This window comes from Pogoniulus pusillus, chromosome 9 (assembly GCF_015220805.1).
Source record: "Pogoniulus pusillus isolate bPogPus1 chromosome 9, bPogPus1.pri, whole genome shotgun sequence".
NCBI classification, from domain to species: Eukaryota; Metazoa; Chordata; class Aves; order Piciformes; family Lybiidae; genus Pogoniulus; species Pogoniulus pusillus.
In genome coordinates, this window is record NC_087272.1 from 33,901,157 (window position 1) to 33,927,382 (window position 26,226).

General features: G+C 43.8%; 1 protein-coding gene across 1 annotated transcript in view; it reads left to right on the forward strand.

Moving 5' to 3' along the window:
* Positions 1-16,288, forward strand: part of UBE2K (ubiquitin conjugating enzyme E2 K) — a 43,455-nt gene extending 27,167 nt beyond the window's left edge. The window contains exons 5-7 of the mRNA XM_064149158.1: positions 9,964-10,063; positions 13,449-13,577; positions 14,741-16,288. Of these exons, the coding sequence (XP_064005228.1) occupies positions 9,964-10,063; positions 13,449-13,577; positions 14,741-14,815 (304 nt within the window). The 3' untranslated portion in view covers positions 14,816-16,288. The remainder of the gene's footprint in view (positions 1-9,963; positions 10,064-13,448; positions 13,578-14,740) is intronic.
* Positions 16,289-26,226: the final 9,938 nt, after the last annotated feature.

Consider the following 26,226-nt stretch of genomic DNA (forward strand, 5'->3'; position numbering starts at 1 on the left):
TAGTGTTTTTGAGTTGAAAAGATGCAAATGAAATGATTGGCTGGTAATTTTAGAAACTACTAAGCAGATATTACATACATACAGCAGCTTCCAAAAACTCTCACACTAGGGTTAGGGCAAACATTTTGTTTTTGTTGATGATTTTGTAGCAGTTTAATTCTTTGCATTGTTTTGTTAGTTCGTTTAAGAGATACCACCTATTGCCTCCTGAATCTTGTCCTTTCAGGCACCTGAGGTGTAAGCAGAAAAAAAGCCAAGTGCTTATCTTCATTCTGAATCTTGACTTCCAAATGAAAATTAGTTCAGATAGAGCTAAAACAAGGTATGAAGTTAGTTAGCCTGGGAGTGTAGCAGGTCAACAACAGGAAAGGGAGAATAGGAGACTGACTGTTGGTTCTGTCTCAGTTATCACTGATAATATCTAGGATTTGCACCTCTGTAAACCTTCTGCTGTTTAGTTTCTCCCTTTTGATTGCTTAATGATACTGAAAAAAAGTTTTAACAGCCAAAATCTTTGGAATAGACCTGTAAGAGTCCAAACCATAGCAGCTGAACCTATTGTTCATTTGCTTTTCCAAGCGGTATGTTTGATGTGGTTTGATAATGGGCATGCACCAGTTGTGGGATGCCTAACACGAGTGGAATGAATCTTTGTTACTTCTCCCTGTGCCTGCTCTGAAAGAACAGCACCAAGGCAGTAGTAATATCTAATCCATACACACTCAAATTCTTCTAAATTCAGCAGCTTTATCAGGACTGCTGTTGACCAAGCAGATGTCATTTGGGTTTGAAAGAGAAACACTGGATAACACTGCTTGGATTTGAGGTCTTGCAGGCAACATACCCACTGTGTGTGTTCATCTTCTGCAGAGCGAGATGGTGATGCAAATCCTGTGGCACAGGATCATAGTAATGACTTCTGAATCTGCATCTCTCCCCTTAAAGTTGTAGAGCACTCACTGTTCTTCCAGGCAGTAGAATCTTTCAACATACATGCTGTGGTGCATAGTACAACTTTTCTATCAGTCAAATCTGTGCCCTATTGTTCCTACACCTAGATATTCACTCCACTCTACAATTACTTTGGAGAATACTTGCTCTCACTGTACAATTACGCTTTGCTGAGAGATTAAACCAGATTAGTCAATGGTCATGGGGTTGGCTGGTTTGTCCTAGGCTTATTATTTTTTATTGTTATCATTGTCATGATTTTGCTTGGGGTTTTTTGTTGTTGTTTTGGTGTGGTTTGGGTTGGGTGTTTTTTTTTTGCAAAGCAGGTTTTGGAGGATGTTTTTAATGAGCTTCAGTGCTTTGAACTGGAGTACATAAAGCCATCTCTCCCAGCTAGGCTTATTTCACTGAGGATAAGGTTTAAATAGGATATAGGAAGGCAAAACTTCTGTGTCTAGCAGCAGAGATGCTTGAAGTGAAACTCTATCCCAGCATCACTAATACTCTCTTAGGAAGAATTTATCCAAAGTTTAAGCTCAGGTTTTGGATTTCTTTTCCTTCCACCTTTTGCTACTTCTTTATATCTTAATGCACTGATGCTTTCACTTTCTAGTGGTGCTGTTTGGAAGTTTTGAGGTTTTCATCATACAATGCTAAATGCATGTCACTTGAGCATTCTTCAGGTGCTTGTCAAAGCTTCTCATCCTTTGGGAGAAGAAGAAGCCTGTGACAACCTCCAGCCTTTCTTATTGGAAGGATTTCAGTGTTATGATAGAAAAGCCTCTTTTTACTGAGTAAATTCCTAAACCTTCCTAACCCATATGAATGGTTAATGTTGTTTTAATAAGTTATTTATGGCCCTTCAGTAGGTACTGTTTTACCTGTTTAAACTGGGAAACAGCCACATGACCATGTTTAATTTTTCTGCATGTGTGGTTTGAAGAATGCTTTACATAAAATGATAGCTTCATTAGAAACAAAAAAAGCCCTAAGCAACAGCCCCCAGCCTTGATAATTTAATAGTTAATTGATTTCACCAGGTAGCCAAAGGTAAATGGGACAAATTCAGTTCTGAAATACTCTAATGGCTATATTCTAGAAAATACATTTAGCTCCTCAGTCTCTCTTCTCACATCTTTTAGTAACAAGCTCTGTTACTGAAGTGCCACTTCGTTGATTTGTAATGCTCTTAGCTGAATAATGCTCTTCTTGTTGCTGTGTTTGAATGTTAAGTCTCCAGTTCCAGTGCCTATCTGTGTTTTTCACTGAGGTCAGTGGGAGTTGAAGGACAGAATTTAGGCCTGTGGGACTTAGTAGGCTTTCCTAAAGAGTTAATAAACTGGTAAAATACTTACATATGAATACAAATACAAAGATATTAATGTGTTTGCATAGTTAAAAAGAATTCTCTTCCCTATTCACCCATCCCATGATGATGATTTTCTATTCTAATGAGCATAGTTGAGATATTGTTGTGCATATTGGCAGGAGGTTTAATCAGTTTGCAATGCAATGTCTTGAAATGATTTTTTAATGAGTTTAATGAAATTCTTTCTCCACAGTATATGCTCGGTGCTGAAATTGTTTGCAGCTGTGGATTTTCATCGTGTTTGATTTGTAAATACCTGTTATGCCAGTTTGTTTGCAAAACAGCAACTGTTTGCTGGTAGAATTAAAATAGGGATATGATTTTGGAAAAGGAATACTGTTATGCTGATCTGATCTGACTTCTGTTAGGTGGTTTCACTTACTGGAGCCTATATTTATCTTCCAGGCTCTAATATTCTGTCTCAAAATTTTATTCTTAAATATATGATGTATCTAATATTGTTCATTGAAACCTGAGAAGTAAATTACTTGAAAGCTGTTCTGCATAAATCCCCTGAGCAGTGATTATCAAGAGAATGTGTTGTGGCTGTGTGTATGGCTACAAAACCCCTCTTGGCTGTTGTGGTTTTAGCAGCCAAAATAAAAATGAGTATTTTTTTTTTTCCTCAAAGCAACTGTACTGGAGGGATTCACATTTGAGTTTTAGTTGGATGCAGAAATCATCATTGTAAGAGATAATGTAATTTTTATAGGTAATCAACAGCCAGCTTGTAGTAATCACCTAAAAGTGTGGGGGTTTGTTCAGAGTGTTTGATGAGCACTGAGCCTCTTCTAAAGTCTTGAGAAAAACACAGGGAATATGAGCATTGTCAGAGGGAGCTCTTCAGCCAGCAGGCTCTATTCCCCCTCCTGCCCCCTGCACTGTGGCAAAACTATTTTCTTCTGTTTCTTTATTTTCCCTAGTGGGTGCCCAGTCTTGTATTTCTGCTGTAAATAGTGACTGCCCAACAAGCTTCCACTCAAAGGCCTTATTCATTTCCTCCCTCCTTCCAGATTCCACAGACCCTTGATACAAGTTCCCAGAGCTTTTCTCCTTGATTAACAAGCTTAATTATTTCACAAATAGAATAAATATTACTTAAAAAGGAAAAAAAAAAAGTTGTTTCCAGTAGCCACGTTTGGCTGACAGAGTGGAGCAGCAATCTGCTGGCTGCAGCTGTTGCTGTTGTTCTGCTGGGTTACATCTCAGAGTAACTAGAGACTGATTCCAGAGAGGAATGTACAGAACATAAATAAAACCTTCCTAAATGGAAAATTACTTAGCCTTTTAAAAATGAAGAAGTAAAAGTAAATCTGGCAGTGTTTCATAATCCTCTTAGGACTGTTTCAGCTGATGGAAAGGTAAGAGATTTCTTCCCTCAGGCATGCTGGGCACAGCTGGCTTGCCCTGCTTTTTGATCTCACCACAGCATTCACCCAAACTGGGGGATGCTTTTTCTCATGGAAATGCCCAAAGATACTACCTCTGCAAAAAGTGTGAGTGAAATATCAGCTGTCTTTGTTCTGAGGCATCCCAGCTTTGCCTTGCTGTTGGAACAACTGCACTTCCAGTAGAAAGCCTGGGATTTGGAGTGGAAGCTTTTCATTGGAAGTTCTCAGAGGGACAGTCCTTCCCTGTAGGGAGCTCTCTGCAGCTCATCAGTGGATGTTATTGGCCTTTCCTTTCATTCTGTAGGTGCCAAACTTGCAAGGCTGCAAGCGTTTTGGGATGGGGATGGGGGCCAAGGGTTCTTGTAAAGGTTAGGAGAAAACAGAGCCTGTGATGCCATGGGACAAAGGCAGCGTGACGTCATGTGCTGGCTGAATGCAATACTGGGATGATAGTAGGTTTTACTTCTGTCTGGCTTTTATTTATGATTGATGAGGCTTATGTGAGAGTAGTGTAGTCACTTTGAGTATTGTGTTCCAAGGAAGGTGGGATGGAAACGTCCAAAGTAACAAAGGTGATGGTCTGAGCAAATGCAACCTATGATGAAAGACTGGAAAAGCAGTTTTAGCCTGCAGATTTATAAAGTATGGGTGAAGCACTGAAATACAGATTTTCCAAGAGACTTGTGAGGCTCCAGATAAGATCAGATTAGACAGCAGTCTGTCAGGAGCCAATACTAAACCTTGCCTTTGGCAAGGAGGAGAGAAAAAACCTAACCCCCGAGCATGCAGCTAGTGGAGTCACTAAAGGATATTGCCTGAACTCCATGAAGTGTTGTGCATAATTCCACACCTGGAAATAAAGTGTGAGGAGAGCTGGAAGTAATTTTTTTTTCAGGATCCTAATTTGGAAAAAACCCAAATCCTTGAGGGGCACTGGAAAATGCAGATGAAATGCATCTTTCCAGTGGAAGTTTGTTTCAAGGGAAATACAGCTCTTTTTTGCAGCATGTTCTCTAGCTTCTAGAGCTGTTCTCTGGGGGAGTTGTGCATTGCTTTGAGTTTTTTGGTGTTGTACCATTATCAGTCATAGATTTGCCCCCAGTGCTGATGATGAGATTTTTTTTTCTCTTTGCTGATGAGGAGCAGGTCCTAACTTAATGGTGTCTGCAAATGTAGTTCTCAGCAGTCATCTTCATTTACTTTAATCTTCCCAAGAGAAGGTAATGGGAAAGAAGAAGAGCTTTTTAGGGTACTTGGGAAATGAAAAGCTATTTTTAGCTGTCCTTCCAGTTTCTTCTGGGAATCTTAATTTATGTCTGAAAAGTTTAAGATGAAGCTGTATAGAAAATAAAGAGACACTTCCAATTTCTTTGATCAGGAAAGTTAATTGGTGTCCTAAAGGAAGAAGACGTTACATGAGTACATAATAGTTACATGAAATGCACCAGATTTTCTTACCTTTCATCACAAGCTTCAGTTCCCCTTTTTAAAATCCAGCAGCTGAAAGTCTATAAAGGTTTTCTTCTGTGATTTAAAGATACTTCTTTAAACATCTGCATCCAGTGAAGACTTTGCCATCTTATGCATGAGGTGTGAATCACAGAAAATTCGGGTTGGGAAAGCCCCTCAGGATCACCAAGTCCAACCAACAACCCTACTCTACAAGGTGCACCCTAAACCATATCCTCAAGTGCCACGTGCAAACGACTTTTAAACACATCCAGGGTTGGTGACTCAGCCACCTCCCTGAGCAGCCCTTTCCAATGCCTGACCACTCTTGCTAGGATTTTTTTTTCCTAATATCTAGTCTAAATCTACCCAGTTGCAGCTTGAGGCCATTCCCTCATGTTCTATCACTAATTACCTGTGAGTAGAGACCAGCACCAACCTCTCCACAATCTCCTTTCAGGTAGCTGTAGATAGTAATGAGATGTCCTCTCACCCTCCTCTTTTTCAAACTAATCAGCCCCAGCTCCTTCATCCACTCTTGATTAGATTTCTTCTCCAGGCCCTTTCCCAGCTTCATTGCCCTCCTCTGTACTTGCTCCAGCACCTCCACATCCCTCTTGTATTGAGGTGCCCAAAACTGAACACAATACTTGAGGTATATGGCCTCAATGCCATTTCAAGTCATGAGACTTAAGAATAAGTTGTAAAATATGTTTTTAAGCCTTATTACATATGTAGCCAAACTAGTCTTGTCTATAGGCTTAGTATTTTAGAGCTTGAGTTCTCTGAGCATGCAGCCAGCTGTGTATCCAGATACATGAGGTGTTTATTACCCATTTTGAAAGGGGAATATCAGAACAGAAGTTCAAGCCCCAGCATGGTTTACATAGAAATCTACAAACATAAAAGATGAGCAAGGGCAGAAAGGGTCTGGCAGTCTTTAAAGCCAGAGGCAGCTGGAGCCAGCGCAGATTATGTGATCTAGGAGCCCATAGCATCTCTGGTCCTTGGTAATGCCTCCTGCTCCCCAACGTTACGTTCCTCTCCTGGAAGGTATGGTGCAAATGGAAGCAAATTGCATATAAAAGTGGCCAAAGTGGCCATGACCCCTTTCATGTCATCTTCTCTCCTCTAAATAATGGCAGTGCTTTCAGATGGCTCTGAAGTAGAAAGGTTTCTGTAAAGTGCAGCACAGCTTTTATTCAGTGAAATAACTACTGTGTCAGTTACAGCTGATAGATAGTTCATGGTGAGGCTGCCTTTAGAAGGACACTAACTGGCATGGTACAGTGACTGCACTGGGGAAATATGTTAGGCTTTAGAGCATGTCTGGTGGATGTGGCAGTTCCTAAAATTCACTGCATGAAACTCAAACTGGTTAGTTCCATACAAGCATGGTAAGGCCTAGAACACTTGATGACACTAGAATAGTAAATGTGGTCACAGAACCACTGAATTAACCAGGTTGGAAAAGACCTTTGAGATCATGCTCCCAACTTGGTGTCTTCTGCAGCCTTACTGATGCTGGACTCAATCCTCTCATCTAGATCATCAGTGAAGATATTGAACAGGTCTGGGCCCAGCACTGATCCCTGGGGCACACCACTAGTGACTGACCACCAACTACATGTGACTCTGTTCACCACCACTCTCTGGGCTTGGGCCTCCAGCCAGTTCTTAACCCAGCACAGAGTGCCCCTCAATTTCATTCAAGCAGAGATCACTCTGAATAGGGCCACAAAGATGATCTAAGGGCTGGAGCACCTCTGCAAAGAGGATAGGCTTAAGGAGTTGGGGTTGTTCAGCCTGGAGAAGACTCCAGGGGGACCTTAGAGCTGCCTTCCAGTACCTAAAGGGTGCACCTACAGGAAGGCTGGAAAAGGACTTTTTATAAGGGTGTCTAGTGACAGGACAAGGGGAAATAGTTTTAAGCTGAGGGAGAGTAGGTTTAGACTGGATCTTATGAAGAAGTTCTTTGGTGTGAGGGTGATGAGACTCTGGAATAGGCTGCCCAGGGAGGTTGTGGATGCCTCCTCCCTGGGGTCGAGTCAGGGTAGATGAGGCCTTCAGCAGATGACTCTAGCTGAGAGGCCTCTTTGCCCAATGCAGGGAGGTGGCAGTAGATGATCTGTGAGGTCCTCTCCAGCCTAAGCCATTCTGTGAATTGCCTCATCATTTGGTACATGAGGTGTCTTTCAAGACAGTGTAAACCAGTGGAGTGCACAAAGAACAGGAAATGACAAGAATAAACCAGCAGAACTCTTTCTCTGTTCTTTCACTGAGGTTTTGTATGTGGGATTTAGGTGTGGAAAAACAAGGTGCTTTGTGCTCTTAAGTTTACTCTTAAATAGCTCTCATCACACCACTGCATGAGTTTCAGTAGCTACTATCTGATTAAATATAATCTTAGTAGTTAATCCTCATCTTTCTTTGCAATTTAAAGCAATATCCTTTGGCTTGGAAGAAACATTCAACTGGGAACCTAAAATACTTAAACTGGAAGGGAATGTGAGATTCTGGGGGGAAAAAAGTGACAAAGGAATAGATTTGGAAAAAGAGAATTGCATGGTGTGAAGGTTTTGTGATCTGTGAGAATTCAGATGGAAAAGCACGAGGTTCTTTATAAGATTTAAATCTGCTAAGTTCAGCTTGAGGGACTTCAAGCTGATGTGGCAGTTGGAATGAGACAATATGTGCTAATTAAAATCGCTGTCACTTGAGATGCTTCTCACTTGAGTTTTCATGTAGAGCACTGCACTGTGAAAGCTCAGTCCTGATTATCAAGCTGAAAAAAAAAAAAGAAAGAATTTTCTAGGAAAAATCATTGGAAAGTAGGAAGATTTAGGGAAGAGGAATGCCATATTTGAATGGCGAGTGGCAGAGCAGAAAACATCAGCTCTCAATGAATGTGGTGTTTGGTGCCACAAATGTACCTCCTGTGTACCACCAGCACCAGTTCTGTGTTCAGAGTATACTCTGCTAGGGTACCTCTTGCTTCTTACTCAGAAGTTAGAAATGTCTGGAATCTGAGACTGGAAATAGATTTTTAACTCTCCTTTGTATCTGGACCATCAGGTCAAAACTCTTCCCACCCACCCACACAACCCTGTGTGTTGACTTTTAGCCTTCTGGAAAGAAGACATTCTTTTCTGCTGATGGAAAACTGAACAGTTTTCTGTAAGGCATCAGCTGCCTGCATTTCACAACTTTCCTCTGGCATTTTATGTGCCATGACCATTTTGATCAAATCTAAGATGTTGCATTTTCCCTACTTACCTTCGTACTCATACTTAAGGAGAGTAAGCAGATTTGTGTGTTGGCTTCACCACAGCAATTCAAACTCTGCTGAAACTACTTGAATCTGCTGAAATGCTGAACTTAAACAGGCTCTATGGGGTTCTATTTGTTTTCTGGTGTGTGAGAGCTGAAATGGTAGAGATGATGATCATGATCAAAATATAATTAAACCATGTTTCAAATGTGCCAGGTTTAAAGGTGTAACAAGTACAGAGGCTTATGGAATCACAGAATGGTCTAGGTTGGAAGGAACCTCCAAAGGTCATCTAGACCAACCTCTTCTGCAGTAAGCAGGGGCATCCTCAGCCTTTGTTTTCCCTTCTACTTTTGTTTATTGACATTTCTGAACAGACTTGTTTTTCCCCTTACTAAATTATTGAAGTTGCTGCTTCTAAATATACTTTGAGATCAAGATAAAAGCTGAGAACTTAGAAGTTCTGACTCTCAGACCTGTGCTACCTTCACTGGGGTTGATTTAACAGGGGCAAAAGAGTAACTTCACAGCACATCCTGACTCCAGAAAGTTTTCCTGCTTCCAGCAGTTGTCAGGTTGAAATGAGAGGAACCCGAGATTGACACACACACTTGCAGATTGGATTGGGTTAGAAGAGACCATCAAAGGTCATCTTGTCCAACCCCCCTGCAGTCAGTAGGGACACCTCCACCTAGGTCAGACTGCCCAGGGCCACATCAAGTCTGATCTTGAATGTCTCCAGGAATGGGGCCTCAAACACATCCCTGGAAAACCTGTTCCAGTATTTTACCACTCTTACTGTGAAGAACTTCCTCCTGATGTTCAACCTAAATGTACCCTGCTCTGGTTTCAAACCATTGCCCCTCATCCTGTAACTGTAAGCCCTTCTGAACAGCCCTTCCCCAGCCTTCCTGCAGGTCCCTGTCAGGTATTGAAATGTAGGTTTTCAGGTTTCCCCAGAGCCTTCTCCTTTCCCTGTTTTGTAACAGACAAGCTTTATGATTGCAGCAGTAATTCACTGTGTAAATCATTAAACTGGATTGAAAATGCCATTTAGAGCTGTTGCAGTGCCCTGCAGAGGATTCTTTACCTGTTGGAAGTATTTCAAATCCGGGTCACTCTCCTGTGTGTGCTCCTTGGCTCTGCCGAGTGCCAGCAGAGGGAGCACAGAGGGGCTGCCAGTTCAGTACCCTTACACGAGGTGCTGCTACCGGTAGGAAGGAAGGACAAGACAAACCCCAAAGAGACTTTTGCTCCATCGGTCCTTTTAAATAGGCATGGTCAAATGTGTAGGTGAAGGACTGCATTCTCTGGAAGCTTAAGGAAGCATTGCCAATAAGAAAGCCCACATTTAAAGCTCTATTTAAATGCATGTATAGAATGGTCTTCACACAGCTGCAGCAGTTGAAAATCACAATTTTTGGCATAGGATCTGTGTCTGTGCTCTCCTGCCTTCTCTGACACTAGTGCAGCAGCAAAGGTGAGCACAGGCATGGGATCTGGAGAAGTCACTTTGCAATCTTTGCTTTTAGGGCAGCAGCAATGACTCTAAGAACGGTGTTGTTATCGCTGCAAGCGTTGTTGGCAGCTGCAGAACCAGATGATCCACAGGATGCAGTAGTGGCAAACCAGGTAAGATACTCACTTGACTGAACTTGCAGCAATGTTGTACCCTTTACTAACTCAGGTCAGGTCTCAGACTTGGGGGGGAGATAAAGAATTTGGTGGAAAGCTGCCAGTAAGTGTGAGATACTTCACTGTTTTGTGCTCTTTACTCTTTGAGTTCCAGAGTAAGCAGTAATAATTTTACAGTGTCAGGAGGTTTATTTTCTTAGTTTTGTTCCTTATTTAGCTTGTCAGAAATACCAGGAGGTAACAGCACAGTTAAATGAATTCCAGTATAACTTGCCTTTTAAATTCTAAGGAAAGCAATGCTTAAAATGAATTTTAACTTGATGTTGTTCATGGGATTTGGCTTGGTACCTACCTCCTCTTCTAGATTAATATGAATGTTGTGTGAATGTCTTCTTTGATGTCAGTACTTTATGAATAGATTAATTCCTGTTGCATTTAATCCTGAGGAGCAGTTTATCTGGATGAAGCACCCTGTGCATTTTGCCTTTGCAGGTACTTGGGATAACTGTTTCAGTCACCAGTTAAACTTCTGTCGGTGGAATTCTGTAATCAGCAGGATTTGTTCCTTTTCAGACAGTAGCAATAGCTGATAAAAAGTAGTAACAATAAAATGTCAGTTGGCTCTTGGGCCATACCAGGGCTTACATGGCTCTGTTCAAAGTATTGAGGAACGATAAGAACAGCCATTCTGTAACTGTAGTATCTGTGTGTTGCTTTCCTTTTTACTCTGGGAGGAGGGAGAGACAGACAGACCTGGCCTGGCTTCCCCAGTAACTGGCAGTAAGAGTCTATTTCAGTACAAAAGAACAAAGCAAATAGAAAGTTCTCCTGTCATCAATCTCATCTATATCCCTCCAGGGTAGGGGCAGAGTGTGCCCTCCTTGCCTCCGAAGATCTGTGCAGGATGATAGATTAGGAGTCTATCAAATCTGTTAGGATTTGGAGGGAAACATGGAGATAAGAAGTAGCCCGTTGCACTGCTAGGTGGGGGAGAGCTGCTGGCTACTGCTCTGCTAAGTGCAGAAGGCTTGCTTGTGGGGTGCTGCAGTGCTGTAAGGCTGCTCTGAGCAAATGTTCTGTCAGACTGGATCGCTGCGTGCAGGGAGAATTGCAAAGGCCACCAGGCGTGTCCCTGTGCTGGCATTTCTTGCTGGCTGCATACCCCTGCTGTCACACTCTCTCTTTAATACACAATTCTACTTCTTCCTTTTTGTAATGAACAAGGATGGTGTTTCCCTTTCTGACCTCAGTGGTGGAATTTCATGTGGGAATCGTAGCAGTCTCACAGCTGCACTTGTGCTGGAATGAGTTAGGGGTATTTTGTTGTTCTTTTCTCTCATGCAAAAAGACTTCTTGAAACTTCCTTGATTCTGAAGAGCAAATTCTCAGGCTGGCTTTCAGGTGGTTGTGGGACCATGGCAAGGAGGATTCGGTTTCTCCTGTTCCCTGCAAATACCTGCATGAAAATTACACCAGGGTTTGGCCTTGGCTTACAAGCTGTGTATATGGAAGGAGAAAGTGCTTATAACCTCTTTGAGAGAGATGGTAGCATACACCCACTTCCTTCAAGTGGTGTTATTCGGTGGTGGTGTCTTTCTTAGTTTGCCTTCTAACACACAAAGGAATTGGTTACCCTTCACACATGGTAATTTCTTAAACTATGTGCTAGACTGCTGAGCTGTCCAGGTAAATGGCAGTGTCCAGGTAAATGGCAGTGTCCTGCCAGCTCTTGAGCTGAGTGGCAGGGAGGACAGTGTATTTGGCGGTGTTTGCAGACACTGGCTGGCTGGTGTCAAAACTCTTTCAGCTAGTTGCTGGTTGTTTTTTTAAGCACAGCGACTGCCTGAAGTTTCTGATAGAGAGGCATCAGCAAAAGGTGCCTTCAGGCTTTTCTCAATTCATTGTGGAGCTAGATTAGTTATGGTGATCTAAGTAAAGAAACTTTATTTATAGAACACTGAGAACTAGTTCTGAATAAAATGCACTTATGACTAATCCTTCACACTTGAGCTAGTTGCTTTCTAGGCTTGGCTTACTCCAAAATAGTAAAAAAGAGTGAAAAATAAGTAAGGGAAAGATCTCTTAGGAGCAGAACAACACTGTAATTCAAGATGCTGCTGATGCTTGACTTAATCCTTCCTGTTTTCTAGTCTTTACAACCAAAGAAATTTATTACCGACCACTGTATTTTTAACAGTGAGTTATTTCCAGTGCTAGATTGTTTCCCAGACTCGTTTTAATGCCTTAATAATCAGCTAGTAGATACACAAATTGCTTCACACGGAGCAGAGTGAGTGAGAGTTGCACAGAGCACACAATGCAATGCAGTGCAGTGGGTGTGTGTTGCTGTAGGAGAGCTAAAATGAAATGTACAGCAGTGAAAGGTATTGTGTTCTCTCTGACAGTGCTTTATAGGCTTAATGATTGCTTTCAGGGATGAATAAAATGCTTTTAATGACAATCAGCTATCTCTCTGTCCTTAAAATGCATCTAAATGATTAATGCTTTTCCCAATATTCTGTCGTCTTATTTTGTGCCAAATTTTATTGTCTCTCTTAAAGAGTAATGGTTAAGGGAAAAGTCTTTATTTTAAATACAGAAACCTTAAACTTGGTATTACAGGAAACTCATCTTGCTTTTCTGAGTACAGTGTCTGACAGCTGACCCACTTTCCTGGCTTTGGAGTTCTCGGTGCAGGCTGAGGACTCTCTGATAAGGCCCATTCTGTTGTTCATTAGAGAACTTGTTAGTGAAGAGATTGGGGCAAAATGCTACTTGTGGTGGGTGTTTTTCTTCTGCTGGCTAATAGCATGCATGAAAAGATGTGCAGCTTCCTGGGTTTGGCACACACCCATTTTTCAGCCCCTCTTTTGTCACAAATGCTATCAATATCCTTATTCTCAGGAGGAAGCCTGCTAGTGAAATGTCAGCCCTGACTGAAAAACTTGCAGTGTATAAAACCAGGCATATTTTAAAGTGATTAGAGAACTAGATTAGAGTAAGATTCAGTATGTACACTCTGGAGATGTTAACATGGGGATCATCTGTGCTCTGACACACTGAATATAAATGTTCAGTGGCTGTGCTAAATATAGCTTTGCTGTTCAGTGCAGTGGGGAGCAGCACCTGATGGTACACACGAAATAGCTAAAAGGCATGATTCAACCTAAAGCCAAATGCACTTAACCAGATGCTTGTCCGAGTTCATTCTCTCTGTAATCCTCACCTCCCAAGTGCACTTCCAAACCAGCAGCAGGGTCAGTATTAAGAGACTGTAGAATGAATGAAGACTTGAAAGCTGTGGTATCATCTCGCTTTGTGGTTGGATTGCTGAGCTGATTTAACTTTGCCCTTCTCCCCCTCTCCTCTCTCTTTTGTGTAGTACAAACAAAATCCAGAAATGTTTAAACAGACAGCTCGGCTTTGGGCACATGTGTATGCTGGAGCACCAGTTTCTAGTCCAGAATACACCAAAAAAATAGAAAACCTTTGTGCTATGGGCTTTGATAGGGTAAGTACTCAAAACTTACATCTCCTCTACAGCAGGGCTACATTCCTGGGTGTAAATACAGGCAGGCAGCAGTATAAGGAAGTAGACTCACTACTTCCATATGACCTTTTGTAAGTCAAATCATTCTCTGTTGCTTATTATTTTTAAGAATTGGAGTTTTAAAGTATCTTTTTTAAAGTGTCCCCTGCCTTTTTGCAAACAATTTTTCACAGACTGCATCGTGTTGGAAGGGACCCTCATGGTGTCCAACCCTCCTGCATTAAGCAGGGACACCTCCAACTAGATCAGCAGTGTGCCCAGGTGGCCAAGAGAGCCAATGGCATCCTGGCCTGCATCAGGAACAGTGTGGCCAGTAGAACAAGGGAGGTTATTCTTCCCCTGTACTCAGCACTGGTCAGGCCACACCTTGAGTACTGTGTCCAGTTCTGGGCCCCTCAATTCAAGAAAGATGTTGAGGTGCTGGAACATGTCCAGAGAAGGGCAACAAAGCTGGTTAGGGGCCTGGAGCACAAATCCTATGAGGAGAGGTTGAGGGAGCTGGGCCTGTTTAGCCTGGAGAAGAGGAGGCTCAGGGGTGATCTTATTACTGTCTACAACTACCTGAAGGGGCATTGTAGCCAGGTGGGGGGGTGGCCTCTTCTCCCAGGCAACCAGCAATAGAACAAGGGGACACAGTCTCAAGTTGTGCCAGGGTAGGTATAGGCTGGATATTAGGAAGAAGTTCTTCACAGAGAGAGGGATTGGCATTGGAATGGGCTGCCCAGGGAGGTGGTGGAGGCACCGTCCCTGGGGGTCTTCAAGAAAAGCCTGGATGAGGCACTCAGTGCCATGGTCTAGTTGATTGGATAGGGCTGGGTGCTAGGTTGGACTGGATGATCTTGGAGGTCTCTTCCAACCTGGTTGATTCTATGATTCTATGATCAAGCTAGCTAGGGCCCCATGAAGCCTAATCTTGAATGTCTCCAGGGATGGGGCCTCAAATCCCTGGGGAAACCTGTTCCAGTATTTTACCACCCTCACCGTGAAGAACTTTCTATCAGTGATTATTTGGGATTTAACAATGTTTAAGCTAATGTGTTGTGATTAACCTGTGAATTCCACTTCTCAGAGCTGCAGCTTCACGCACTAAAAATGCTGTTGCCTTTTGTTTTCTCTCGTTGCAGAATGCAGTAATAGTGGCCTTGTCTTCAAAATCTTGGGATGTAGAGACTGCAACAGAATTACTCCTGAGTAACTGAGCCATGTAGAGAGAGCTGCTTCAGTAGTCCAGCTTGTCCCTTCTGGAGAAGCATCACCATCTGTTATTTCTAGGATTCTCTATAGATTCTCTTTCAAAACTGGCACTCTTGCCTGATGATGCTATCTAGGCACTATTGGAGACTGAAAGAAACAAAAACAAAACCGAAACAAACCGACAAAAACCCCCCAACACGCTCTGTAAATAAAGCTAATTAAACGTCTGTGTAAATTTAAAAAGGGGAAATACTTTAATTTTATGGTTTTTTTTTTCTTACTAAATATTGTAAAAAAAAACAAACCCAAATTTTTCTTTGAGCTCAGCTAAAATAACAGGGGGGGGGATGTGTGGAAAAAAAGAAACAACAAACATGCCTACTTTAGTGTTTAGCAGTGTGACGAAGACTAGCAGGAACTTGCTTCAGGATTTTGATTAGGTAATTCAGAAAGCAAACATTTTTGAGTGTTAAGTCATCAAAAGAAAAAAAAAGTTGTTGGTGCCACTCATCACAGCTATCTTAACTGTTTTTAACCTGGATCCTATGTGCCTGTGGATTGCCCTATATTTGCATGCTTGTACTTAATAGACATATTAGGGTAGGGTCGCTGAAGAGAGCACCGCTGAAATACTTGAGTGTTCTTGTACCTTTTCTCCCAAAATGACTTTCAAAACCCAAAGTTCCAAATGGTGACCTGCTCAAAACTGGTTTCTTTCTGGCTTATTAATTGGGGGAAACCTGATTCTCCTTTCCTTTACATCATACAGCTGAAAACCCTTGCTGAATTCCGTTTCGTCCTCTGGGTATTACGTGTGCCATTGACATTTGCAAGTAGTTTAGTTTCCCCTGTAGGGAAAAATAAGAAAAAGGAAAAAAAGTATTTTTTGAGTTCTCAATAATGATTTTCATGCATTATTGTTTTCTACATGATCTCCTAAGGAGTTTGCCTCCATGCAGCACAGAGAGATGGAGCTGGTTTTTTCTTTCTTTCTTTTTGGAGGGGGGGTGGTTTTACATAGACATAAAACATTCTTCAGTACCTTCTGGGTGATACGATTTGGCTGGGTTTGAAGGACATAAAAAACCCCACCCCAAACTGATTCTCTGCTGTAGTGAGAATTGAAGCCAGTTTTTCTTTTGAGTACTTGATGTGATGCAATCAGCTGTTTTTGGCAGCAATTTCCTAGCTTTATTTTGGGGCCTCAGTTGAAGGATTGCTTACCAGGTACTTTGAAAGTCATCCTTGCTCTTGTTTTTTCTCTACTTGACACATGGAGGCTGTGTTGGTGTTGGGTTTTTTTTTCATCTCCTGTACATACTTCAAATGCAGCTAGAAGTAGAAGTGTGTTCTCAAGTTAGCTTTCTTTTTTGGCTTGATGTTTCTGATAAACAAGAACTGAACTCTTCCCTTGGCTTGTACATACAGTCAGTCTTTTTAATTCGTATTAAAATGACATTTCATCCTTGAGTGCAAAAGCTTGAACATTATTAGTTTTGGCAGTTTTCACCACTAGTACATCTATTTAAAGAGAGCTGGAATTGTCTCTGTGAATATGACGCTAACCTTTTTGAGAATACAGCTGACAAATTCAGAGCAGTCCCTGTGACTAGAGCGTGGGGACTGGATAAACAGTGTACTGTAGAAGTAATTTTTTCCATGACTTTTTGTTTTTCTCCTAAACTCTGGCTTAATGGGGTGGGTGAATCCATGTCTTTTGTCTACCTGTTTGTTGTTTGGTTGGTGGTTTGTTTGTTTGTTTGTTTTCTGTGTTGTTCTGGAGCTATGAAGTTGAAACAGTTTCACACTTCATAGACAAGTCTGTTTCTAAATCATACTCAAGGAAATCAGGAACATTGTTTTATCAGTTCATTATGTGGAACACAGTGGTAAGGGAACAGAACCAGAAAACAGAGCTGTGAAGACCTTGCTACTTCAGGGATGTTCCCTGTATTGCTCTGTCTGATGTGTCCAAGCTTAAAAGTAGTTCAGAGCCTGGACAGTAAACACTTTGAACTCATATCAGTGCAATACTAAATGCATTTGCTTAGTCTTTTAATAGGTAGTGCTTTTGAAGGTGTAGTCAGTGATCAGCTTTCTTGAGTTGGTGTAAATCATTTGCAGTGATGCCAAAGGAAATGAGTTGTTTTTTTTCTTTCCTTTCTATTTATTTATTTCTGTGACCAGAAGCTGCTACTGTTCAGCTGGTTTGCCAGGTGACAACCAGGGACGGTAGGAAACCGTGGCAAAATGCCACTTGGTGTTCATCTCAAGTCGCTGTCGTTTCTGTTCTACAGGCTAAGGACTTCTTGATTACATCACACCTGCTTTGCTGTTTAATTTTTTTTACCCTGGTGGTAACTAGAATTTGCTGACTACTTTCCCTTGTTCGTCGCTGCTATTTAATCAAAGAAAGAACTTGGAAATCACTGTTGAGGACACAAAACGTCTCCAAGAACAGCAGGTTTCTCCAACAGTGTGTAAAGGGACAAAGGAAGCCAGCAAAGGGGGGAGGGGGAGAAGAGAGGAAATGGTGAGCCTGGTCACCTCTGAAACAATGCCCTGTTAGGTTCTACTTCTCATGGAGTTACCTCATTTTCTTCTCTACTGCAAAACACTCATCTTCCCCTTTCCCTTTGTGTATAGATGTTGAATACTGGGGTTTGCCCTCTATCCATGTGCTTGGTAGCAAAGACAGCTCGGTGCCAGCTCAGGTGCTGGCAGGAGGGAAGCTTCTCAAGAAGCGAGCTGGGAAGGAAACACGACCCAGCATGAAGTAAACATCTGTGGTCTGAAGTCCCTCTGGATTTTGACATGTGAGTCCTTTATAAGGAATGTTTTTGTATTCTTGGTTAATGATCAGAGGCGAGTATCGGGATGCTGTCGTACGAGGTTAGTTTAACTGCAGCTGGGGCTGAGCCCTGGGGACTTTGCTGTTGGTGTTCAGTTATCAGTGTGAGTTTGTAGGTACCAAATGAAGTTCTGTTTCTGTGTGACTGACCCCCCACTATATTCAGGGCCCTGTGCACTCTCACACCTGGAGTTGCCACGCAGCCCTCTCCAGCTGCCTGACAAGAACATTAAAAGCAACTGCACCCACGTGTTAAGTACAAACGAATCCTGCATTCTCCTCCTCTGTCACTCAAGACAGCAGCTTAAAAGGGTGACTTTTGCAGTCTAAATGGCCCCATTTTTCTGAGCGAGCTGTTGGAGATGATGGGTGCCGATTGCCAGAGCGGCAATCGCAGCTCCCTGCTGAACGCTCAGTGTGCACCCAGCAAAGCCCTGCCTCCCTTCTTTGCTTTGTGGTGGGGAACAAAACCCCTGCTCTCTCCTCCTTCTCCTCAAAGAGCAAAATGGCTTTGTTCAAAAAGGCAGAGAAATGCCCTTCCTGTTGCTTGCCAAAAGCCTCCCCACCAGTGCCAAAAGCCCTGACTGCAGCCCGCCCCCGCTCTCCCCAAACTCACCGCTTCCTCTGGTTGCAGGCTGTGTGGCAACCTGGACTATTTGGGAGACAAAACTTGGGGACATCTCTTTCTGGACAGGTGGGCACTTGGTGTTGGTCACTTTGCTTTCCAAACTCTTCCTGTTTCTTCTGTACAGAGTCCATGGGGCCTTGACTCTAACTGGTTCAGCAGTATTTATCCGAGCCATTGGGTACTAACGCTGTAGGAATGTCTTGGTTTCTTTGTTAATTACCATTGTATTTAACTATTTTCCAAGTAAATTAGTATTGTAACACTGACATAAAGAATACAGGACTTTTGTTTTTAATTATTTTTTTTTCTGTGGTTGTCTGAAAGGAGGAATTAGCCAGGAAGGAGCTTACCTTTGTAAGGCCAAACCTGCATTACATGGTGTGGGTACCAGAAACTCTGAAACTATGCAAATGGAAGCTGAGGAGCTGTGAATCAATCAGAGCAGCACTTCAGAGCATGTGGGTGGCTTACTGGATTGGGGAGGTGGGAGGGCAATCAAAATACAGCTTCAAGCAGGAGTTTTTGTTTACTACATTGGTCATGCACTGTGAAGGTGAAGTGTTCCATTCCCAACTCGGGGGGGGAACTTAACTGCATGCCTGTGCCCCCCTGAAAGCTAGCCTTAGACTTGCAGGCTTGCCCATGTCAACTAATTTCGCAGTGAAAGCTGGTTGGACAGTGTCAGCTGATGAGCAAACAGGGAGTAGATGAGGTGTCCTTTCCTGCTGGGTTCTGCTGGTAGAGTTGATGAGGAGCATCTTGCTGAGCATGGCAGTAAGCTCAATAGGTAGCAGAAGCATGTCTCACCATACCGTGTTGCACCACAGAACTAAGGCATGGAAGATGTTCCTTGGCTGCCTGAAGTGCTTTCTGAGAAGACCTTAGAGATGGTCTTTATTTAACATCTCCATCCTTGGAGGTGTTCAAAAGCCAGGGAGATAGGATACCAAGGGACGTGGTTTAGCTCCAGACTTGGCAGAGTTAGATAGTGGTTGGACTCAATATGATTCTATGATCTTTCCCAACCAAAATGGTTCTGCCACTGTGGCTGTCCTCCCTTTGCTTTCTGCTGGGGCCAGGCAAAGGTGCAATCACTGCTTGCTTGATAGTGTTCAGCTCTACTGCCAGCCCAGCAGTAACTCATGGAGCTTGCTCTTCCCCTCTGTGGTTGGTGCTAGCAGCCAATCCATCAGGAGACAAGACCAACCACAACTCACACCTCTTGCTCCTTGTTCAGCTGCTCCAGCTGCAGTGCTCTGCAGGCAGCCACTCCAGATTTGTTCTTGCTGCACAAAGCAAACTCTTGCAGGCCATTTGCACTGTACTGTGATGTTCCTTCTCTGCTGTTACCTGCTTCGTAGGCATCTAAATAGCTAGCTGGTGGCTTCTGGTGCTGAGCCATTTGTCACTGATGTAAAGTTCAGATCCATGACTCAAGCCATGAGGAAACGTACTGTGAAAATGCTGTAGTGGTCCAGTTCAACCCTTTGCAGCAACTGCTGGTGCTCTGTTGTGGTGGCTGAAGGAGGCTGCTGCCATCATCATACTGGTGTCAACTGCTGGAGAACCCTGCCTTTCATTTACCTTTTCCATCCTAAACCCTGACTTTTCTAATTGAGTATATATATTTACCAATTAAAATACTGCAGGAGGTTGGTTCCTGAGCATCAAACTTCATGTGCAGGATGCAGGGGTGGGCTGGAAATGCAGCAGCAAGGGGTGGGGGTGGGTTTTTGGTTTGACTTTTTTTTTTCCCCTTCCTTTTTTTTCTTTTTTCTTTTTTTTGGTCTTGAAAAATAAAACCTCCACAAACACTTTTGTACACAAATGATTTTTTAAATAAACACATTAAAAAATATGTTGATTTTCACTGGGAATGCTTAAGAAATAAATGCATGTTTCCCTGAAAACAGCTTTTCATTTTATTTCTGGTACCTGGGAGAGGTGCTGAGGTTAGAGGATGCGCTGCCTCCGGGTCAGTGAGGAGAGAGAGGGGGATGGGGAGCACTCTGGATGCACATCAGCAGTTTGTGAAGGAGGAAAGGGTGTAAATTTGAGCTGTGCAATGGGAGTGTGAGCGAGTTCAGCTACAGCTGCCTCCTCTGGTAGCCTCAGAATGCTCAGTCTGCATGGGCAGAGTCTTGTGGCTCCTTTCAAGGGCTGTGGCTGAAGAAACAATGTTGGAACAGCTCTTACCTCGGGGCAGGGGGGTGGCAGCCTGTTGGGTGCTAATGCTGCGCTGCTTCTCAGCTGTAGAACCTAGAAGAGGTGACAGCAGTGGAGTTGTTTGGCACCAGGACTTGCTCTTCATTTCTCTGGCTTTTTAACTGCTGTTGAGTGGAGTGGAACAGTTTGGAAGTCTGTCCTGTGGCCTGAAAGAGAGGAGGGTCGGGGGGGACCTTACTGCTGTCTAGAACTACCTGAAAGGAGGTTGTAGCCAGGTCGGGCTGGTCTCTTCTCCCAGGCAACCAGAACAAGAGAGGACACAGTCTCAAGCTGTGCCAGGGCAGGTTCAGAGGTTCAGGCTGGATGTTAGGAAGAAGCTCTTCACAGGAAGAGTGACTGGCATTGGAATGGGCTATCCAGGGAAGTGGAGGAGCTGCCGTTCCTGGGAGTGCTTCAAGAGGCTGGATGTGACACTTGGTGCCATGCTTTAGTTGATTAGAAGGTGTTAGGTTGGACTTGGTGATCTCAGAGGTCTTTTCCAGCCTGGTTAATTCTGTGATCCTGTCTCACTGAAGCTGTGGGCAGCGAGTTCGCTGTGAAGCTGCGATCTTGGTTCAGCAATAGCTCTCATCTGCAGGTCTGTGTTGGTCCCTGGACAGGATTTGCAGGTTTCCAAACAGGCTCTACCAGCTGCAGTGGTGCTGCACAGGTCAGTTCTAGTGTTGAAACTGTGGTGTAAGGGTGCCAGAGCTGCCCAGAGAGGTTGTGGAGTCTTCTCTGGAGTCTTGCAAGTCCCACCTGGCTGTGTTCCTGTGCAGCCTGCCCTAGGTGATGCTACTTTGGCAGGGAGCTTGGAATCAATCTTCAGAGGTCCCTTCTAACCTTTTCTGTTTACATTTGCTATCAGCAAGAGCTGTGCTGTGGTACGTTGGTCACAGAGAGGGAGAAGGAGCACTCGAGCTCCTGTTGCAGGCAGAGACTTCTCTTTGCCTAAACTGTGAAATACTACCCCCCCAAATCCAATATTCCCTTGTTCTGTGACAAGGTAACTGGGAGCTGCTCTATTCTGAAAGACTTGCAAAGTGGTCCAGCAGTCTTGTAGTTTCCTTCCACACCCCCAAACTAGGAGCAGGTTCCCAGCTAAAACGGACTCTGGGTGCTCAGGGGTTCAACAGCTCCTGTAGTTAACTTCCCCTTCAGTAGCTACACTGCTGCCAGACTCAGCTCATGGGCAGGTAACTCTGGTAGTGCCCAGACAGCAAAGCCAGGATGTTGAATGCTTTTAAGGTCAAGTCTGGGTCTGAAGCACCTGTGCTTGGCAAAATGTCAAATTAATTACCTGGCTTCACTTGGTGGCTGCTTTGTGTTGAACTGTGTGAAGTCTTTAGGTGGGTTTGTGACAGCCTGGTGTAAAGCAAAGGGGTGACAGGAAGGAGAGGAACAAACGGGGCTGATGCTGCATAGGGGAAAAGAGGGAGAGAAGCTGTTTTGTGCTGGTGGGGCGAGGGAGAGGGAGAGTCTTGTGCTTGGCATGCACATACCTCACTGTAGTATCTTCCACATTGAAGTCAGTGGTCTGAACCCCATCAGAAATTGCACCTGTAAGCTGTCTTGTGGCCTCTCACCAATTGAGATCTGGACAAGATGGCAAGTCTGGCTTACTAAAGTCAATAGGAAGGCTCCTACTCTTGTGGGGGTGGAGGTGCCAGGGCTGGCAGGGGACACAGGTGTCCCTCAAAATGCCCATACAGTATCTAATACCTGATGGTTACACGGGGGGATGGATGTTCAGACACAACATCCTTGGAGGCTGCACCTCCAGGCAGACCTTTAGGATTGCTCCTTAGGGAGAGCCTGGCTCACTCTGCTGATGCTGTACCATGTGGGTGTTTGTAACACGCACTGATCAGCAATGAGGGATGATCTTACCAAGATGTCTGTGGAAAGCTACTGATGACTGTCTACACTCACATCATCTTCAGGCACGTGTGATGCCAGCTGACTTCAAGTGCAGTGTTGGTTCTACCAGCTCCTGGAACAAGCACAGCTGCTCCTTGGGCTTCTGAGGCCTAAGGGAGAGGATTTATCTGAACTGAACAAGCCTGAGCTGACCTTTTGCTGCAGTCCCACTCAGCTCTTTACAAGCAGCTGCAGATGCCCCCCGAGTGGCTCATTTCCTTCCAGACTGCAGGAAAGAAGGCTGGGAAGTCGCCTGCAGTGACAGGCATTCCTATTCTTGAAGTTGTTCTGCTGACTCTCATCTGTGAAAGTAGTCATCCTGTGGGCCCCTACACAGTGACTTGGTGCTGAGGAATCTCTGACAGGAGCCTTGGGACAGGCCAGTGCAGACCTCCAGCTAGGAACAGAAGAGAGTGCGGGTCTGAAGGAAGAAACTAAGTTGCTCACCTATAGTCAGATCCCTTCTGACTATACACGGGAGAGAAGCTGTCAGCTACTGCCTGGGCTTCTGCACCAGGACTTCCAAGTTCTGCTGCTAAGGAAGTCTGGTCTTGTTTGCTGCCTTCCAGCAACCAAGGAAAATGGACCAGGGAATGGAAGCTGCCATTGGCCTCTGAAGTTTGGCAGTATTTTATCTCCCTGTTTTAAGTACTGGGGTACTCACTGGCAGGATGATTCCCTCCTCATCAGGAACTTAAGGAGAGGGCTCCAAGGGATGCACCAGCTGCTGCTGTACAGGAGGGCTTTGTTAATTGCTGTTTAACACCTTGCTAGTCCCTGGGCAAACCTGCTCCTGCACCAAGGTACGACTCCAAACCTGCTCCTGCACCAAGGTACGACTCCAAACCTGCTCCTGCACCAAGGTACGACTCCAAACCTGCTCCTGCACCAAGGTACGACTCCAAACCTGCTCCTGCACCAAGGTACGACTCCAAACCTGCTCCTGCACCAAGGTACGACTCCAAACCTGCTCCTGCACCAAGGTACAACTCCACATGCTGAAACCAGCCACGCTGTGACTAATGCTTGGCTATCAGCCGCACACGCCCACAGCCAGGCTGGCCCAGTGGACTTCAGAGTCCAGCTTCTAACTGGTTTGGACTATTTTCTTGGGCATTGATTTGGGACTGATCTCCATGCACAAACCTAAAGTACTACTGCTGGTCAATACAACAATGGAGCATACGAGCAAGTGAGCCAGGAGCCACACTTAAAGCAGCACATCTCTTGTGCAGTGCAAATACTGTTTGGTGATCCCAGATCTTTACAGGAGACGATGGTTCAGCTGTGACAGCCCCATCAGTTAACTCGAAACTCAAGAGCCAGTCTGATGTTGAACCTGGTCCAACAATGTGGCTGAAAGTACATTTTAGATAAGGATTTGTAACCTACCAGTGCTAAGACTTAAATGCTTGTCACCATGTCCAGATCTGTAATGCCCTATTACTCTTCCCCTTTAAGACTGCTCTAGAAAATACTCTTGTCTAAACCAACTACTCAGATTTAGTTCTGCTGAGTGGTTGAGGTTTAATTTACTATGCTTGCAAACCTTCCTGTCTCACTGCTCTGAAAGCCCTGCAGTCCAGGCACCAGAGGCCACAGAGAAAGCAAGGTATGTCTGCTAAGAAACAAAGCCACACTTGTGAGAAGATGGGAACATAAAAGATGAGAACTTCGCTTCCCCTATGGAACTGAAGATGAAACCTCAGCACCTACACACCCTACACTGGCTAAAAGCCATGAAGCATGGAGTTTATTTGGCTTTCTTTTATTCTTTATTAACAAGTGAAAACCTCTGAGCATCAGTTCTCTTTTCACAAGGAGAGAATCACCATTCTTATGTAGAATACTGAAAGCCTCATATATGGCCAAGAGCAAAACTCCCACGCCTCTTTCTTTGGAATGGTTTGCCTTCAATTCTACAGTTTTATACTAATTACTCCTGGGCAGGCTTTAAAGCATCAGAAGTAGTATCTGCAATGTGCAAATTATGTATGTATAAACATCAAGCCTCTGCTTCCCTGCATCTGTGATGATGACTGATGGTTCCTGCTCCTTGCTATGTCCCTTGGCCTTTGGGGACACTCTCCTTAGAAAGATGCCTATCCCTGAAGCAGCTCTGAACACTACCACAGCTGCTCTCTGGACTCTGGCAAGCAAGGAGAAGACGACAAGCAGAGAAATTCTCTACGTAGCCTTGTCTGGGGCTGCCTAACCAATGGGTAGACTTTTGCTATAGTTTGTGTGGCTGCCATTTCTGCCCAGCCAGTGATGCCCAGCACATTTTGCTGCACAAATGTACTGAGACTGTTCTCATAATCAGCACACAAAAGCAACTCAAATACTCCCTTTAAAAAACCCAATAACTGTTAGTAGAAAGACTACTGAAACCCCTGCCCTGAGCACAACACTGAACCTCCAGAAACTCCTTCTAACCTCATTTCTTCTGTGATGATTCCTTGAGTAATTTGACTTTTTAACTGATTAAAAACCAACCAAAAAAGGAAAACCAAACCAACCAAACCTCAATAATTATCCACTACACAAAAATGAAAGCTTTTGGGAACAGTTTGAGTATTTGTAACATTGTTCCAGTCCAGATTTCAAACCACTGTCAGAGGCTCATGCTGGGGACCAGAGCTCATTTCTAAAGGAATTTCTTTTATAGGTAGCATCTAAAAGCTTCTAAACAAGAATATTTTAAAATCACTTTAAAGCAGAAGACACAGAAAACCAAAAGACAACTTCTGCATGAGGGAAGCGTTTGACCAGAGCACTAAAAAGAAACTGCCTCATGACCAGTAAATCCATCTTGGGAAATCATTTCAGTTTGAGAAAGCAGCTCCCTGATGGCTGTGTAATTACATGCTTTTACAACTCTCCCAGTCTCCCCTTGTCAAATGCATTTCAAACCCTTCAAGTCCAGGCATGGTGGATGTGCTGCTGTGTGAGGAGAGCCTGATTTTTCTCTCTTACAGCAAAAATAATTGTAGCACACCAGTTAAACACTGGCTAAGAGAAACTTGGTCGCTGTTTAGCAGCACACAATGAGTAATCCTTGACTAATGCCTGCAGCATCCAGCTCTTCTACAATGAAACAAGGGCTTGTAAGACCTTTTGCAGAAGAGAAATGGGGAACTGAGGCATGGGGAAAACAAAGTGACCTGTTCACTGTTCCTCTGCACACCTTCTTTCCAGACAATGTCATAAGATAAAGCACTGTAACTTCACCTCAAAGCCATTGAATGGTCTGGGTTGGAAGGAACCTTCAGAGGCCTTTTTTCCTGTGTGGCTGCACACCTACATGCTAGAACATGCCAAGAGCTCCTTTAGGACAGCATAAATCTGACTACTGAAACAGCTTTTTGCTATAGAATCACAGAATGGCCTGGGTTGGAAAGGATCTCCAAAGGCCACCTAGTCCAACCCTCCTCTCCATTCAGGAGGAACATCCTCAACTAGATCAGGTTGCCCAGAGCCCTGTTGTCAAGCACTACCTTGAGAACCTCAAGGAATGATTCCTTGACCACTTCCCTGGGCAACCTGTTCCAGCATTCCATTACCTTCATGGTTAAGAGAGACAGAACTTTGTTCCTAACATCTAACCTTACCTTTTAAACCACTTCTCTGCATTACAACTTCTCCGCTCAATCCAACACCCCAAGACCGGGCACAGGTTAAGGGCGAATCGTGTATTGTCTGCGAACTGAAATTAAAACTGAACCAAAAGAATCAAAAGAATAATAAATAAGTAAATAAATAGAGAAATAATAGCACTAAGGAAAAAAGTAAAACCAAAAAAGACTGCCACA